Here is a 19,088-nt window from a genome sequence, read left to right as displayed (position 1 = left end):
ACAACATTCATACAGATCTCATCATCAAACACCCTCACAGTAGTAGCCAGACAACAACATTCATACAGATCTCATCAACACCCTCACAGTAGCCAGACATGTAGCAACATCTCATACAGATCTCATCAACATCTACCTCACAGTAGGTCAGATGCCATGGGAACAACATTTAATATGTATTTAATCATTCATACAGATGCAGACTCATTCATGCTGTTTCTGTGAACAATAAATACATTGACAGCCATTACATCATTAAATATTCTCATTTTCAAAAACTCGAAAACTTACCAAACCAAATGGTTTTGATGTGACCAGGGTTAAAAAACTGTATTTAAAATAAAACACATGACAATTATCACTGTTGACAAGTCAGCTCGAAACAGGTTTCTATTTACTTCAATACTGACAAAAAATACAGGAACTGATGAAGTGATAGTGAAATGTCATTAATGAGAATGTATGTTGACATTTGCAAAATGTCAAATATCCCAAATATTAGCTTAGATTGTTTAGAAAATCTGGACACAGCTTGGGGTAGCTTTGCAGGGAGAACAGTGCACAATACCACAGACAACCATACATAAGTTAAAAAACAGTATTACATCAAAGTGGACTGAGTGAGTGAGTTTAGTTTTACGCCGCACTCAGCAATATTCCAGCTATATGGGTGCAGTCTGTAAATAATCAAGTCTGGACCAGGCAATCCAGTGATCAACAGCATGAACAGAGATCTGCGCAATTGGGAACCGATGACATGAGTCAACCAAGTCAGCGAGCCTGACCACCCGATCCTGTTTGTCGCAGCGCCCACAAGCAAGCACAGTAGGCAAGCATGGGTTGCTGAAGACCTATTCTACCCCGGATCTTCACGGGTCCCAAGCATGGTGGACACACCAGACATTGATCTTCAGAAATACATTATTTGAAATTCAAAAATTTCCAGGGCACGTTAAATAGAAATAATTCATCTTAACTTTGAAGTGGTGACTTGTAATTCAATGAGCCATTCCAGCAAAATAATAAATCCCCCCTCAGACTATCCTCACCTGTTCATGTGATTGTGGAAGTCCTAGGCGTTTCTGCTGCTCATTGAACATCATCTCACCGATCTTGGCCTGGGCTTCATCATCAAGATCAGTCATAGGACGACTGCAGTCAATGTTACGAACGTTAATCTTAGGCTCGTCCTCTAAAGCTGATTCCCACCATCTTTCTTCTCGTTTTTCTAAACTGACCTGAAAAACATCCAGAGAAAATAAATACTTAGTTAGAAAGTTAAAGAAAGCTATTGAAAGATAAAAAGACCTGCAAAAGTGTTTTTAACTGAAGTCACTTCAATTGAAAAATTGGACATCATTTGTTGGTTGCTTCGTTTGATTGTTTACTGCCGCGCAGCTTTTTGTAAATAATCAAGTCTGGACCAGACATTCCAGTGATTAACATCATGAGCTTTGCTCTATGCAATTGGGATATGATGGCGTGTCAACCAAATCAGCGGGTCTGACCATGTGACCCCGTTTGTTGCCTCTTATAACAAGCATGGGCAGCTGGAGACCAATTCTAACCCTGAGTTTCATATCGACCTGCCATCTGATATTTTTATCTTGAAAATGAACCACTATTGTGGATATTGTATACACACTGTAATTTCAGAGCACTCATCCTATGGATTTGTCCTCAGATTTTCAAACAGATGGATTGAATTAAAAGATGTACTTTAAATAGTGCACCCTCTTATCATCTGTGCAATCTGACTTACATGTACATGTTCTGCAGGGACCAAACTCCACATACATTCCTCCTTGTTGACATCCCAGGTTAGATTACCATCTACGACTGTCTGAGACACACCCTTGTCGTCACGGTAACACACTCGCAGGTGTCGTTTCTCAACGGTTACTTCAACCTGCTTTCCTTTCTTAATGTATGGCGGCACCTTTAGCAATGAAGATTGATGGTTATGAAAATAACTAGTTTACAAATAGGCAGGTACCTTACTCTAATGTACCATCATACAAAACTAGAGACACATAACTTATAGCATTTCAAAGACCTTTTCATGGTAATTATTACACTCTTAATGCTTTAATATCTTGCCCACAAATCAGCCTTTAAAAGTTTAAGTATTATTCATCAATTGATCAAGAGACTAATATTCCTCTACATGACCTCATCAGGCAATAGTAATGAAAAAACAAGTTAAGAATTGTCGCCAAATGCCAACCATTTACACTCTGCTTGTTTTGTTTGTTTGTTGTTTACAGCAGTCTGTAAATTCAAGTCTGGACCAGACAATCATGCAGTCAACAGCATGAGCATCTATCTATGCAATGGGGATACAATGACATTTTGCCGTCAACAAAGTCAGTGAGCCTGACGATACGGCCCTGTTAACCATGGTAATTGCCTCTTACAACAAGCAGGGATTGCTGAAGGCCAATTCTAACCCGCATCTGCATGGGTAGACAACCATTTACAGGCTACACCATAGGTGGAACATTGCTAAGTGTAGTTTTAGAAAAAAAAAAAACGAAATATGAGTACTGTTTCCACTTACAAAGATTCGAATGTCAACATCTGATATTGACTGTGACCAGACATACTTTTCCCTCACAGCCCCATTGTAGCTCAGCGGGTCATTCTGGAATGCCTGCTGCTGCCTGTAATTGACCATCAAGGGAACATTATGCTCAAATGTACAGGCCAATCTCTCAAGATGACGTATATAACAATACATTTGTGAAAGAAATATTATAATGTGTTTACTTGAACACACTGTGCATTCTCTCTCCCACAGAGGCTCTCTCTTCCTTTTGAAAACCTTTTGAGTATACTAGACCAACCATTTCCATCCATACTCACCTTAGGCAAGTGAGTTTGTTCAAAATTGTCTCTGTTCACCAAGCAGAAAAATGGGTACCCGGAGTGATAAGTCATGTGACTATAACCTGCTAGTGCCTAACAGGCAGCTTGGGTTATTCGGCGTAATAATGTTGTGCTGTTTGAACATGCCCCTTTATGGTGTGGAGTATTGCGTGGTATAAGTACCCTCATTATTATTATTATTATTATCAATATAGAACATCATGCGCCGTACATATATGCTGCCATAAGTCAGGCTTATCATGCTTAGATCACAAGACATTTTACTAGCCTCAGGCTCCTGACTAGTGGTCAAAGACACAAATTGTGCTTGGGTTGCACAATCCACAGGGTAGTGAAAAACGAACAAGAATGAACACTTTAGCTGATCATGTTTGTTAAACAGGGAATAAATCATGAACTTCTAGCACAGGCCTATCTAGTATGGAATTGCTAATTATTTTCATTAAAGAGTATCAACCTACTTGGATGCCCTTGTGTCTTCATCTGCATCCTTGTTCTGACTTGGTGGAGCCTTCACATCACCAGCACCACCTGTGGAGGGGACGGTGGTTGTGCTGGCAGTAGTTGCTGTTGTTGTTTGTGGTGTGGAGGTGGCAGCAGGAGTGTTAGTCTTGGATGTGGTTGTTGATGACACCTGCTGCTGTTCTGAAGTCTTCATCTCACTGATCCCTGGTGGATGTGTTGGTGCTTCTTTTGAAGAATAAAATATACACACAATTGAAGATACACAGTGAACTGGAAGTAAATACAGTTTTAGCCGGTAGCACTGACATGAAGTGACCTGAAAGTTGGCTGAAAAGTTGTGATCAACAGGTAAACCATAAAGCTTGAAGATAGATGAATATATTGCAACTGACTCTGTGGCATTTGATAGGCAAATCAATGTAACCAATCACAGTTTCATTTAATATATGTTTCCATAAACAGAAATATATATTAGCCCCCACCTACTTAAAGACTACTGTTTCCTGAGAATAAAACATGTAGGGCTTGGGTAGAATTATTGTGGTGATCAAATTGACAATGTCACAGATTTAATATTGCTGTCAACAGTTCTTTGTGTGTTGATGATTTTGCAAGCTGTCTGTGAAGTTATTGTGTTTACATATTTATCTAGATAAGAATTGGTCTCATTACTTTAATGGGACAGGTGTAAGCAACAAGTGCCTACGGTCAAAGGGAGATAACTCTAACCTCTGGAAGTGGATAATGGATATGGCCACATGAGTCTGGATCTTGAATAGACAAGATGTGTTGTATGAGCTGTATTAAACTATTGTCTTACACAGTGAGATTAAAAAAAGACCCTGGGGTTGGTGTGGGTGTGTACCACACCTCTGGATTCACCAGTGTAAATTGCATTGGATCAAAGGTGTGAGTTTAAGTGATACCACATGGTAAGTATGGGAACTGGGAAGACAGACCAAAAACCACATTAGATGTTGAACCTCCGTTAGAATCCTCAATCTGCAGATCCAGGCACATTTTGAAATGCAAAACTGCACAAGGAATTGTGACTCCTTGGACCACTGGGCAACCTAGGGCAGGGCAATAGTTACCTTTCGCCAACCCCTTATCTGCCCTTTTTCTTCTCTCTTTCCATCTCGTCCCTCTGGGCGAATGCTTCATACTTCTTGAATTCCTGACAAACATTGACATGGAACAAACAGCTGGATTAAAAGCACTTCACATGATCATGATTACTGTGAACAGAAACAAATTCATTTAAACACTAGCTTATATTAAGATGGGAAAAGGGTGTCAAATTCAATTTCAAATGAAATACATTTCTGCTTTGACAAATTTCGTCATGTTTACATTGCTTTTAAACGCTTTGTTATGTCAATTAACATTGTTATTGGTCAACTTAAACACTTTTTACAAACATGAAATACTGCTTTCCAGTTTAGTTGTGTAAAGGGGAAAAGAATGAATGAAGATTGTTATTATGATTGCAGGAGAACAACTACACCATGTACACAGGATGTTAATCATATTATCCAATATACATCCACATAGATACAGAATGCATAGAGCTGTGTTTAACACCACAATGACATTTAGGGTAACATGGCATGTCAGTGTAATTAAGTGCATTATCTGATTATATGCTGACCTTCAATAACAGTTTAGCAGCAGTTCCTGGTGGAAATCCAAGCTTGTCATTTTTGCTCTTCATGATGCGGAAAAAGTCTGTCCTGTAAGAAGAGATGATGAATGTTGTATCGTCATTAATCTGAATATTATTAATGAATGAATGCACTTTAACATACACCAATAAAAGATAATATTTATCAAGACTAAAATGTTACACTACAAAAAACAATCCCTGCCCCATTTTGTGGAAAAATGAGAGGCGAACAGATTCTATGGTTACACCTTATTTGAATAAAAAAGGTTGAGGATAGTTTGGTCTCGGTGTGCTTGAATATGAACCCGTCTGACAAACTGGCTCTGATGTACACGCTGAACAGCCTCAACATGCTCAATGCTTGCATAATCATGATAATGTCTGGCATTCAATCAACAGAAATTGACATATTTATACTGGTGAAATTGCATCAAACAGGCTTATCACATGAAACTATGTAACTATACAACATATTCTCTACAACTATAGAAGAATAAATGTCATACGTAAGTAGGTTCTGTCATCACAAATGATCACCAAACGAGCCTTGGTTAAGTCTTTGAGAGGTCTGAGTTTGACAGACTGAGACTCGTTACAGCTGATTTATGCCAGACAGTTGTACATCACGAGGTGATAAAGCAGCTAAGCAAAGTTCTAACCTTCTGTATAGGAATCCTATAACGACATCTAGGAAATTGGTAATTTCGCCTTCATTCGACAATATTCCAAGAAGCGTTGAATCGTATGTGTCGCGTACGCTTGCCATGATCGTATTTGTCCGTTTGTTTACAGCGTTCTCGTGGCGGAAGTCGTGTTGCAGTCTCGCGAGGAAACGATAACTTGCGAGAGTATTGACATGGGAATAGTGATATGAAACAGACAATTAAAGGCATTTGAATGAAAGATTACAAGCCATATATTAGTTTAGGATATATATATAGACCGGCATTTACACCGGTAAACGTGAAATTACTGGTCATAATCCGGTAACCAGGATGCACCATTCTACATGGCCGCGCCCATTGGAGTCAATCATGGCGCTTCCTATTCGGTATATCTTTGCTATCGCATCATTGGGATTGCTGTCCGCTGGCATATACGACTACCTAAAGAACTTTGAAGAAAATGGATGTGAAATGACATGGATGTTTGAATATCCTAAATATATTGTGCGTGTTTAGTATCTTTAGTTTTCTGAAATAAAAGACGAGCCAGTTCGCTCCGAAATTCAAATGATATTTAGACCCATTGCTTACTGGTCGACCCTGTGACATTATCACCTTATTCACCCCAAACATAAATGAACGAGATATAACAGAACTACCGAGTGATTATCGGATTAAGATCGAGTGCACCTTGCACTGTCAAAAGAGGTCTACCGGAAAAGATCCGGATAAGAATTAACTGATCTTCAGCGTAAGCCATGCTTGTCGTAAGAGGCGACTAACGGGATCGGATGGTCAGGCTCGCTGATATGATTGACACATGTCATCTTATCTCAACTGCATAGATCAATGCTCATGCTGTTGATCACTGAATTGTCTGGTCCAGACTCAATTATTTACGGACCAACGACATACGATATGTAGCTGGAATATTGCTGAGTGCAGCGTTAAGTGAAAAAACCCAAATCAATTAATTATTCAATCAAAATAGGCGTGACATCTCCATATGAGCAAGTTTTTTAGGGTCTATACAATAGCCTAGATATAGACGTTGTACTAAGTGCTTGGTAAACAATTATGGCAATGTCTCCTCTGATTGTAATTAGCATGCAAATAAATTGCTAGACTGACATATAAGTTTCAGTTTGCAGACCTGTAAACTTTTTAAAATGGGATTGTCATGGACTTGTTAGAAACATTCCTTAAGGATCCTTGTGGGTGGGCACCCCTTTCCAATCAAACACCTCATTTCCTCCAGGGCTGTGGTAATTTTGTAACCCAAACAAGTTTGTAACTGTCAAAGTGACATTATCCCATGTCAGCTTTTCATAGCACCAGCAAGTGCCAACAGGCTGTACATCATACTGCATGGCACTACCTGATGCAGATTTATGTTTTTAGTGTGAAATGATTTCTAAAGACTAGAAATAAAGTCTAGTTCTAGTAGATGGATACAAGTGCAACCTGTGTGTTATAATGCAACATGACTAAAAATTCCAAAATAAATGTTTCTTCAGCTTCTAGGTAGTTTGTAGAATAAATCATATAGTGAATGAATGGTTGATTTTATGAATGTGAATGGACTGATTTTGTCATGATAAAGAATAAAATATGCAATTTCAACATCATCTGTTGTGTCTTGTCATCCCTACATGCTGAATGGACTGGTCCACTCTCATCAACTTCTTGATTGGCATTTTCATAATGTTGTTACATGAACTGTTAGAAATATAGAAACAGGTTTCAAAGTTATCTATTTGGTAAGTTACAAAAATATCAGGTTTTCAAAACTTCGGGTTTATTTTGGGTTACAAAATTACATACACTACTTTCCTTATAGTTAGGTACCATGTTACAATCTGGAGGGTTAGTTGTATGTGTTAGCTGTCACCTCTTTTAATGAATTAATCAAGGATAATTTGAGGAAAGTCAGTACAATATATATTTAATGTCATGGTTACAGCACATGTGCACCAAGGTTACAATTGTGTGCTCAACTTATGGTAAATGAGAGCTGTAATTACTTGTAATGGCACCTGTTGTCCTGTGGTAAAATTAATCAGATTAAATTATTAAAAGGGAGCGGGAAGGGGTTTGGATTATAGATGTTAACCTCTGTATTATGAGGAACATGAAATTTTAGAGTATTTATCAGGTGAATAATGAAGGTGTAAGAGTATACTCTGAACCATTGTATTCCTCATAATATAGAAGTTGTCATCCATTATTTGTTCCCTCTTATGATTTTAGTTCTGAGTGCCATTCAAAGATATTAACTGGTTGTATCCCATTACCCCTACATCCCATTGCCCATTACTCATTAGAGAATACCTTAGCTTGAAGCTGGCAGCATGATTTAAATATTCTGTGCAGCCAATCTGAAATTAAAAAATCTGGTCCAGGTGGAAGGCACTATGGCACAAACAATGCTGTGATATGTAAATGGTGGACACAAAGAGTAGGACACAACATTCTCAGACTTCTCAGTATTATCAGAATGTCACCAAATTAGCTCTTCATTATGCAATGAACATCATTTCAAAATCTAAGATGGCAGTGATGAAACACCTCCAAACATGTTTTATGAGGAATATTATGAAATGTTTTCATGGTAACATTCACACAGAGTATTAATTCCGTTAAACCCGTTTTCTTAACATCATCATCATTGTTGCATAAACACCTGAAATGACAAGTCTTGGTGCTGTCTTGCCTTGTTAGCCTAGCCATCAAGTGCACATTCCAAGTGGTGCTGAATCCCAAAACAGGTTTAGTTTACTGAATACCTCGAGAATGACAACACTCAAAGTCAGCAACCACAACGTTAGTATACTCCTACACCAAAAACATATATAAATTAAAACTTTCATGGATTATCCACTTCTTTATTCAGGCGATGCACCATTTTCAGTACAGATTCTTGTATTGCTGTCAAGCAGGAGTCTATAGAAACTGTCGCATCACCTGAACAATGAAGTTCTTCCATCCATAAAGTTTGTCCCTATCTATACCCTTTTAATTCAGGTCAATGGATCAGTGGTCTAGTGATTAAAGCGTTAGCTCATCACGCCAAAGACCCAAGTTTGATTCCCCTCGTGGGTACAATGTGTGAAGCCCATTTCTTGAGTCCCCTGCCATGATATTGCTGGAATATTGCTAAAAGTGGTGTAAAATTAAACTCTCACTCACATACACTAACTGAAACTGACTAAAATATTTGTTGAATAGCAATATAAATATTACCTTTAAAACACAAAATGTTTTCATTTCAGTCAGTGCCAGAAGTGTTTGAATCTGTCAGCTGAATTTGTCCAGTGCAATCATTTCAGACGATTATGATGTTTATAACGTATGATATATCAGATGTTATTAGCAATTTGACTTGACTTTCACATCAAACTAGTCAGTATATAAATTTAATCACTGGAGATTTCAACACCTTGGCTGGTCAGGTAGATGTGATGACTCCAGAATCATGGTCACTGGTCAGAATTAGGGCTGTAACGATGAATCAAACTATCGATCCATTGCAATTGTTGAGTCTCCGATAGCAATTAATCGATGGTAGAAACGAAAAACTATCGATGCATCGATAGTATGTGTGACTATCGATAGTTTAGTAATTGACTTCCGATAATAAACGTGCAGTGCAATACAGGAAGTACCAAATTCGTTCACTTTGATTTAGAGTGCAGACTTGCAGCTTCACTGAGTTTATGTTTTAACTGTTTACCTGATCTGGGTTTCAAGTTTCTTGTCAGCTATTAAATTGACTGAAACTACTTTAACCTGTTTTTATTTCATATACACATTTGGGAAATGACTTCAAATGAGACAATTCAAGGAGAAAAACTATTGCAATAGTATTGCAATAGTTGGTCACAATAGTATGTTGCAATAGACTATCGCTATCGCAATAGTTGTTTCCCCCTCAATAGTCACCCCAAGTCAAAATTGCATAAGTGTCGGACTGTCATCAATTGTTTTACCATTTCTCTAGAAAACAAGTTATAAAAATGAAAAATATGGTTAAGAAAATCTTTGCAACTACAGTGTAAAGAATTAGACTAATGTTTTGTAACTGGGTGATTTCAATCAAACATTCACAAAAAATCCCCTTCCCCCAAACACCCTAAAAGAAAATATAAAGAATAAACTAACCAATTAAAACAAATAAATAATGCTTTGTTTCAGTTTGACATTGTGCGATAGTTTAACATTGTGCTTCCATATGAAAGTTAGATTTACCGTTAACATACTTAAATTATTTTCACAGAAAATTCATATGGACGATAGAGTAGCACGCAGATTTCCTCAGTATGGGCTTCACATATATGGAGAGGGGTAAGGCACTGAAGTTTACCTGTGCAGGATACCCAATTGTGAATGAAATAATCTGAACTCAAAACATTTAAGTGACAATTTTCACATATCTGTATAAAGTTATGTGACTCTTTGTGTTATATGTTGATCTATTAAATCGCTATACATGTAGTTTTATAGTACTGTGTAATGGAAGGTATTGCTGTGCCTTCTTTTTCTATTGAAACTTCTGTTAAGTAAAATGCAGATTTTACTGAGAGACATGCTGGAAATTATTTACTAGATCCTTTGCCATGGAAGTTATTGCAGTTGCTTGAATTTGGTTTTCTGTTAAATGAAATATGTCACTTAGCATCCACAGAAGGAAGGATGTCACAGCATATCATGAAATGGATCCTATTCAGTCTTCTTTAATTTCTTGTTGAATTATGTTTCAGAGAATATGCAAGAAAAGTTAGGTAAGTGTTAAGATTAGTGATGGCTTCCATGCTTGAGACAAAATCTAAATTGTTAATGCATTAATTTCTATAATGTTGTTTTATTGATGAACAAAATATTGTAGCATTTGAAGGATTTAAATTAACACAATGATGAAAATAACATGTTTCCTTAAACACTGTAATTAGTTGTCCTATTGCATGTATTGCAGCGTCTTGCATGAAAGAAGTCAACAACTGACTGTTGTGATCACCATTGCTTCCATTGTATTCCTTACCATTCTTCCTTTTCTCAGTTCCTTGAAGCTAACTGGCATTCCTGTTCTCTTCATTCCTGGAAATGCTGGTAGTTATCGCCAAGGTAATATCTTAAGTTCAACTTAGAACAATTTTGTTTACATTATTTCTTCAGCATATCAGCCAGATATCAGCCAAAAAGCCCAAACCATTGTTTGCGGGACATTCTGCTTGTCTTGAAAATAAAATGTGTCGTGCAACAAGGAAACTGTTCAGTTGTTCTTTGTGTGATTGTATGGTTTCAAGGAGTAACCCAAACATAACAACCCATCAATGATCCATGTCTTCTGCATGCTTCTAGTGCGATCCTTGGCGTCAGTGGCACTCAGGAAGGCCGAGTCATCTCGCACAAAGTTTGAATTCAACTACTTCTCAGTAAATCTTAATGAGGTAAGCTTAACATATGATCACCAGCTTATCAAGCTATTTATCATCCAATATCTCAGAATAATTATAGAGCAATGCTTTAGCAGCTTTATGTGTATCTAAACATTTTCAAAACCAGTTAGTTACCTTGAACAGTGTTTTGTAGTTTGTCTTGAATGTGCATGGAACACTCTACTCTGTTACAAGAATACTCTACAAGCATAACTTTATGTCTGTCTCAGTGATAGCATAGGATTTCCATAGTAAGGTTACAAAGTTATATCAGAAAATGCCTCTTTAATAGAGCATTGGTTGACAATATTTGTACAAGAAAAGGCAGATACTCTATACTAATGTGTTTTCACAGAGGATGGAACTGTCCATCTTCATTAGCCTTAGATGGAGATGGACCGCCTCCGTGGTGTAGTGGTTAGAGCGTCCGCCCAGAGAGCGGAAGGTCGCGGGTTCAATCCCCGACCGCGTCATACCAAAAAGACGTTAAAATATGGTACTTGTTGGTCCCTGCCTGGCGCTTGGCATTAATGGGTACAACAAGGACTGGTCGGCTCGGAGTCAGTATAATGTGTCTGAGTGGGGTATTCATGCTTCACTGCGGCATGGTATCTCATTCGGCTAGCACTATAAAACCAGCTTAAGTCTGGGCTAGTACAAGCAGCCGCACATACACATACACATGCATGCACGTCGTCATATGAGTGAAATATTCTCAAGCACGGCGTAAAACCCAATTTCACCTCACCTCAACTAGATGGAGATGAGAATTCCAGTTAGAATAGGTCTGATAGGCCTCATGTTTCAAGAGGCAATTATTTGCTTGAGGCATGTCATCATAAGCTGCATTCATAGTATCAATCACTTGGTTTTAAGGATCGAACTCGGTTATTTTCAGGCCAGCATTATCAAACAGGACAACAAATAGTAAAATAGTGTACTAGCCAAGTTTAGTCCAGCTGAGGTGATATTTTTTCCATGGTAACTGCATGCACTAAAATGTCCTCATTTATGTCAGAGTTGTACAGATATGTTTCATCATGATGGGTAGACTCAAAATGCACCTGTTCAGTGTAGAATACACTGTTGGATACATTGATGTGAGGCCTACTTGTCAGAAGGCATGATGATGTTGTTATTGATTCTGACCATGGTTCTATATGCTGCATGTTGTGTAATGTGTGTTACCCACAGGAGCTGGTTGGACTATTTGGGGGGCTGATTCAAGATCAAACAGGTAAAAAACCCTTCACTGCTTTCATAATATACATCTGTGGGCGATTAATTTATCGATGGCGCATTAACATGATAATTAAAGGCATATTTACCATGATAATCAGTGGCATATTTACCATGATAATCAACGGAAGATTTACCAGTGTTTGGAATATAGGTATAGTTTCAGTATGAATGAAACACTAACATTCACCTTCATTTTGGTCTGATACACAGTTTGGAACAATTAAAGCAAAGTTCATTTTGGATCAAAACAAACTGAAATCCAAATAATTAAAAGCTTTTTTGTTATTTTTTCAAGTCTGTCAACTCCATCACCCTTAAAGTGTGACTGTTGTTATTTCAACTTGTCATTGATGCATTGTTATGGGGCCATGGACAATTGTGATTCATCACTGGTTTTGTCATTACACCATTTGTCATTGTTGAATCTGTGTCATTCAGTTCTCAAATGAGACACTTAATGTTTAAAGTTTCAAGTACATGAACACTGATTGATAAGCTGGAAAACTGATCTGTTTTCAGCCACTGGTCTTCGAGACACACATCCTGCAAAAGGGTTTTGTTACACAGGATTACATTTTCAATCAATCACCATATTTTCCCCTCTCTGTTGTTAGAATGAGGGTCAGCTGCCCTGTTCTGCAGGTAACTGAATGTTCTGAGCAGGTGTTGTTATTTTCAGAGTTTGTCCATGAGTGCATCAAGCTGATCCTGAGTTTCTATGCTGGAGCACCCAAACCCCCAACGTCTGTCATCCTGGTGGGACATTCCATGGTAAGAGGAGTCATTCTTTTGCTATATTTACTTCAATGTGAATGTCAAATATATTTATGAAGCTTGAATTTAGCTTTTGGGGAAAGAAGGGTTGCATTTTCTGATAACAAGTAAATGTGTAATTTGTGAAGCAGTTGGCTTTTGGTAGTGTTAAAAAAATGGGTAAGTTATGTGTTATGTGTTAACACCTACCATATCTGATCACATGTAAAATATCCAGTGCACTCTTCTGTCCATTCATGATATTATGTAAACCATCTTTCAGTAACCAATTGCAATATTCACATCCATCACGCCATCCATCAGTCATTCCTCAGTTTTTCCCAAACATTCATCATGTCCACTGATTGAACTATCCATCCTTACCACTATCAATACACCCACTCACCCACCCATCCATCCATCCATCCACCCACACACCCACTCATCTGTCCGTCCGTCCATCCATCCATCCATCCATCCATCCATCCATCCATCCATCCATCCATCCACCAATCCTTACAACACTTTTTCAATCTATTCTGCTTTACAGGGAGGACTAGTAGCTAGAGCCTTGTTCACCCTGCCTACATTTGACCCGAGACTGGTGACCACCATCATCACACAGGCCACCCCCCACCAGGCCCCAGGTGTGTGACCCCATGTGATGGGATATGTAGGATGTCAACTGACTTGCTAGTTACAGTATATATGGGAGGTTGGTTCTTAATGACAGGAGACGTCAAAAGGGCACAGGTGGTTAAATGGTCCAAGGTACAGCATTTGCGGTCCTTTACCAGATTGGAATATCTTGTCCTTGGTTTATCAGCTGGAATATGCTATGGAAACACAACTTCCATTTTATCTCTATGTATATGAGGTGAGGTGAGGTGAAATTGGGCTTAACGTCGTGCTTGACAATATTTCGCTCACATGACGACGTGCATGCATGCGTGTGTATGTGTATGTGTGGCTGCTTGTACTAGCCCAGACTTAAGCTGGTTTTATAGTGCTAGCCCACTAAGATACCATGCTGCAGTGAAGCATGAATACCCCACTCAGAAACATTATACTGACTCCGAGTCGACCAGTCCTTGTTGTACCCAGTAATGCCGAGCGCCAGGCAGGGACCAACAAGTACCATATTTTAACGTCTTTTTGGTATGACGCGGTCGGGGATTGAACCTACGACCTTCCACTCTCCGGGCGGACGCTCTAACCACTACACCACGGAGGCAGTCTCTATGTTTATAAAGTATTCCTAGTTTGATTATTAGAAATATATGAATTGTTTACAATATTAATGGACTTTTGTCTATCAGTTCAAGAGTTGTCAATTTGTCTTGCATTTTTCTATGACTAGTACTATATTCTACAAATGTGAACATCTGACCGTAAGTTTGTGGAACATTTCTGAATTTTCAGCTATTGCCATTGATAGTCTGCTGAGCAGTTTCTATGATGAGATCAACACATACTGGCGTCTCCATGCCAACAGTACGTCTCCGTGACGTCACAGTCGTCAGTACAGGTGGCGGGTACAGAGACATCCTTGTCAGGAATGGCCTCACAACTCTCAAAGGGGTAGGATGCACATTTATTATGAACTGGAGTGTCAGCCAGAATGACTTTTAGTTTGATCACTGAATAGTTTTGTATTGCTGTGCTGAGTTGTGTCCCTTTAATATGATGAGATCTGCTGCTCATTGGTTTCAACCCAAAATGCACCCTTGTCATGAAGAACACTGGTGCAAGCAACTTTCAAGTTTTAACTTTTTCAATGCATTTATGAATTTGAACATATCCACTCACAATATACACCCACATACCAACCATCCATGCTTCAAGTAATCACACCTGTTTGTTGTTAATGTGCACTGACAGTTTCAACAGATTATAAACAAATCTATGCAAAGTGAATCTAATATGGCTGATGTCAATAATTCAAAGAAAATAAATGAAAAAAATAGTGATAAGTTTATTTTGGTGCATTAACTCTTTCAAACCCCTCTAACACTTGATTGCTTTATTTCCTGAAACTTGAATTAAATTTTTAAACATCCATCATATTGTAGTGTTGTCATATTTCCTAGTGGTCTTCCCAAGTTCTGTCCATTGGAGTTATCTTTCTCCCCTTGTCTCTCTTTAAGAATATGTAAGACTGTTCTGAACTTTTTACTTCTACCTCAAGATGGCCATGAGATCATCTTACTAGCTATCTGTGTCAGTGAATATCCAAATGGTTTAATGTTTGCATTTGCAGGTTGTGAGTCAGCACAGAGGAGTCAGTACATCAGTGAGTATATTCTGTTCCAGTTGATTCTGTTTATGTCCTCAAACCAAATTGTTTATCTACCGGTATTTTGTGTATAATCTGTAAAAACATCTGTCATGTTTGGCAAACTGTATGCAATGAGATTGCAATTGCTTGAGCTGAATAACAGCGAATTCCTATTCAATGCCCAATTCCTAACTGAAGTTCCAGTATTCTGTTGGAAGGTGAATAAGCCAACTTTCTGTAGGAAGTTGTGTCCCTTTGCTGGGAGGGTTTACAGAGAGGAGGTTTTAGCATGAAAAAGATGTACAATTATTGAGGATACTATATTTATTATCTTTTTGAATAATGGACTGGAATGCAATGCACTACACCTCCACAAAAGTTTGCTCTTGCATCTAGTAAGTTACAGATGGCACATTTAATGTAACTCAGACAGTCGGGATATATTTTCTTATGTCTGTGTCAGGATTGTATGTGATTAGGACACTGGTACATGTAAGGAGGGTACGAGGATCCTTGTCATTTAATGTCAGTCACTGAATTGTCTGGTCCAGTACTGATTGTTTATAGGCTGACATCATATAGCTCGAGTGGCATTAAACAGACATTGAAGACAACACAAGTGTCTGTCATGTGACTAGTAGGCTTGGTGGAATCCAATGATTAACAGTTTGAATGCTGTCTGGTTGGATTCTGGATCTGAATTGTCTTTGATTTAGATTCTTGAGGGATTTTGCCCTGGTTGTAAATGCCTGAGACCTCCATCAGTTGGAGCTATTCTCTCACACTGCGATGCACTGTTATATAGCATGATGCACTGTGATACACTGTAATATAGCTTCAGCCCAACTCCCTAACTGTTAATGAGTAAGGTAGTTTGCTAGTTGTATAGTGTTCCTTATGGTAATAATGCTGTTTCTTCATTTAGACAATGTCGGTGCCCAAAGCCTGGGTTTCAACAGATCATCTGTGTGCTGTATGGTAAGGATGATATTACATGGGCACCGTCCATTCGTCAAGTTTTGTTTCCTGTTCATATTAATCAAAGACGATCTCTTGATCAAAAGTTTACAAACCAAATGCTAATATTGTTTACTAATTAGGTTTGAACTTTGAATTCAGTATTATTGTCTCAGAACAAGAATCCATGAAGATCTCGGTTGGAATTGATCTTAAGCTACCGGTAACCAAGGGCAACTGATGGTATCTGGTTGTCAGGCTTTGCTGATGTGGTTGACATGTGTCGTTGTATCCCAACTGCATAAATCATTGCTCATGATACCAATCACTGGATTGTTTGTTCCAGACTCAATTATTTACAGAAAACCATCATTATAACATTGCTGAAAGTGACGTCAAACAACAAACATTAGAACAAACATTAGAACAAGTTCCAGAAAACTTTTGAGGTTAGGCTTTTGAGTCATGTACCGAGAACATACCTCTGACAAGGGATATGGATATTTGAGCTACAGTTTGACTAGAAAGGAAATATAAATGGTTCGATCCCCAACTGCTTGATACCCAAAAATACCAAAATGATGTTGCCCTGCATGACAGTTGGCACTATGGACCGGTTGACTTCATGTCAGTACATTGTGTCTGAGTGTGCTGTCGTACGCACACGCACACACACATGCACACAGACTCACATACATGCCTCTAGTTTAGTGCAATAATCTTGAACAGTCTTTAGTTTTGCATTATAGATGTGAAAAGCAGTGCAAAAGTGGATTTGTATGATCATATCTTCTTGTTGAAAAGTTTGTGATTCTTCTGCATGATGTTTTCCAGGTGTAGACAAATGGTTCTGGTGACTAAGAGAGCCATGTTTGATATCATCGATCCTAATACACACCAGGTAGGACACTGAATATGTCTTTATAATTGTCAAGCTGATAAATAACAGCAGTATTGATCATACTTTCTCCTGAAAGGCTTTAATCACACTTGCTGAGGTCACATTTGAGTAGTCTTGTCATGCTGATTGAATTAATGTCAAGCACTTCTGAGTACTGCAGGCTGCACCCATCTAGCGTACAAGAGATGGTAGCCTGTCCCGAAAAGATTTCTGTGACTAACTAAAACACCAAATTTAATCATAAAATGTTGAATTCTTTACTCATGATGGAATTTGATTATGGTTGGTTTGTTGGTTTGTATTCAAGAGTTGACCTGATTGTGACCTTTGCCTGCACCATACCTGTGCTTGTGGGTTTCACTACAGTGAGTGAGTGTGTGAGTGAGTGAGTGAGTGCATGAGTGAGTGATTTTATGCTGCTTTTAGCAATATTCCAACAATATCACAGCAGTGGAAATGGGCTACACACATTGTACCTATGTGGAGAATCAAACCCCTTTAGCATGACAAGTTGATGGTTTTTACCACTGGGATACCCTACTTTGACCATTACACTGACATACATGCTGTGCTGGAGCTAAAAAAGTGCAACAGAGGTCACTCCACCTTTACGGTAGTTTTTAGGTTACTAATTCGCGTCGCTAGATCTGCATAAATCATTGCTCATGATACCAATCACTGGATTATCTGGTCCAAACTCAATTATTTACAGACAACCGTCATATGGCTGGAACATTGCTGAGAGTGGCATCAAATAACAAACAAACATTAGAATAAGTCCCAGACAGCTTTTGAGGCTAGGCACTTGGGTCCTCATCATCTTCTGGTTGAAAAGTTTAGTGAAGTTGATCATTCTTCTGCTTGATGTTTTCCAGGTGTAGACAAATGGTTCTGGTGACTAAGAGAGCCATGTTTGATATAATCGATCCTAATACACACCAGGTATGACACTGAATATGTCTATATAATTGTCAAGCTGATAAATAACATCAGTATTGGTCATACTTTCCTCCTATAAAGGCTTTAATCACACTTGCTGAGGTCACATTTGAGTAGTCTTGTCATGGTGATTGAATTAATGTCAAGCACTTCTGAGAACTGCAGGCTGCACCAATCTAGCGTACAAGAGATGGTAGCCTGTCTCGCAAAGATTTCTGTGACTAACTAAAACACCAAATTTTATCATAAAATGTTGAATTCTTTACTCACGATGGAATTTTATTATGATTGGTTTGTTGGTTTGTATTCAAGAGTTGACCTGATTGTGACCTTTGCCTGCACCATACCTGTGCTTGTGGGTTTCACTACAGTGAGTGAGTGTGTGAGTGAGTGAGTGAGTGCATGAGAGTGATTTTATGCTGCTTTTAGCAATATTCCAACAATATCACAGCAGTGGAAATGGGCTACACACACTGTACCTATGTGGAGAATCAAACCCCTTTAGCATGACAAGTTGATGGTTTTTACCACTGGGATACCCCACTTTGACCATTACACTGACATACATGCTGTGCTGGAGCTAAAAACTGCACAGAGGTCACTCACCTTTTTATGGGTAGTTTTTAAGTTACTAATATGTTTTTCTGTTCAGTTTAAGCACTAATCAAATTGTGACTGCCTCTGTTGCAGGTGACTACAGATGCTGACAGAAGGATGAGAGTGTTCCGACACCACTTCCTGACAAACTCGGGCAGTCAGAAACACCGGGAAAACATTCCAGGGGAGCTAACTCTTGATCCAAAGATTCCTTGGGAAGTCAAACAGAACAAATTGTTCAGATTCAGTGCTGAAAAAGTGAGAATATTTTATTATGAATCGCAGTAGGGACAGTATGTTA

At 38.5% G+C, this 19,088-nt stretch overlaps 2 protein-coding genes across 2 annotated transcripts in view; one reads left to right on the top strand and one right to left on the bottom strand.

The window, feature by feature from the left end:
• Positions 1 to 204: 204 nt before the first annotated feature.
• Positions 205 to 5,865, bottom strand: LOC124269315 (nudC domain-containing protein 3-like). Its single transcript, XM_046704328.1, has 8 exons — positions 5,680 to 5,865; positions 5,006 to 5,087; positions 4,471 to 4,531; positions 3,351 to 3,783; positions 2,561 to 2,663; positions 1,763 to 1,939; positions 1,050 to 1,238; positions 205 to 219 (listed from the first exon to the last, which is right to left on the bottom strand). Exons 1-8 carry the CDS (start codon positions 5,784 to 5,786, stop codon positions 205 to 207), a joined length of 1,167 nt encoding a protein of 388 aa, XP_046560284.1. The 5' UTR covers positions 5,787 to 5,865.
• A 159-nt stretch (positions 5,866 to 6,024) lies between these two features.
• LOC124269314 (GPI inositol-deacylase-like) overlaps positions 6,025 to 19,088 on the top strand; it is a 102,257-nt gene continuing 89,193 nt past the window's right edge. Inside the window, 14 exon segments of the mRNA XM_046704327.1 lie at positions 6,025 to 6,189; positions 9,962 to 10,029; positions 10,446 to 10,466; positions 10,742 to 10,806; positions 11,044 to 11,132; positions 12,315 to 12,357; positions 13,042 to 13,133; positions 13,666 to 13,762; positions 14,538 to 14,596; positions 14,598 to 14,696; positions 15,376 to 15,408; positions 16,319 to 16,371; positions 17,185 to 17,251; positions 18,881 to 19,045. Coding sequence (XP_046560283.1) covers positions 6,055 to 6,189; positions 9,962 to 10,029; positions 10,446 to 10,466; positions 10,742 to 10,806; positions 11,044 to 11,132; positions 12,315 to 12,357; positions 13,042 to 13,133; positions 13,666 to 13,762; positions 14,538 to 14,596; positions 14,598 to 14,696; positions 15,376 to 15,408; positions 16,319 to 16,371; positions 17,185 to 17,251; positions 18,881 to 19,045 — 1,086 coding nt within the window. The 5' untranslated portion in view covers positions 6,025 to 6,054.

This window comes from Haliotis rubra, unplaced genomic scaffold (genome assembly GCF_003918875.1).
Source record: "Haliotis rubra isolate DU_JTF1 unplaced genomic scaffold, ASM391887v1 Scf144, whole genome shotgun sequence".
NCBI lineage: Eukaryota > Metazoa > Mollusca > Gastropoda > Lepetellida > Haliotidae > Haliotis > Haliotis rubra.
This window is presented reverse-complemented; position numbering and strand designations above follow the sequence as displayed.

Excerpts from the sequence above, each read along its gene's own strand:
- LOC124269315 (XM_046704328.1), bottom strand. The coding sequence starts at position 5,786 with ATGGCAAGCGTACGCGACACATACGATTCAACGCTTCTTGGAATATTG. Across the intron at positions 4,532-5,005 it reads CTGCTAAACTGTTATTGAAG|GAATTCAAGAAGTATGAAGC; the intron begins GTCAGCATATAA and ends AATGTTTGTCAG. Across the intron at positions 1,239-1,762 it reads TCCCTGCAGAACATGTACAT|GTCAGTTTAGAAAAACGAGA; the intron begins GTAAGTCAGATT and ends GATGTTTTTCAG.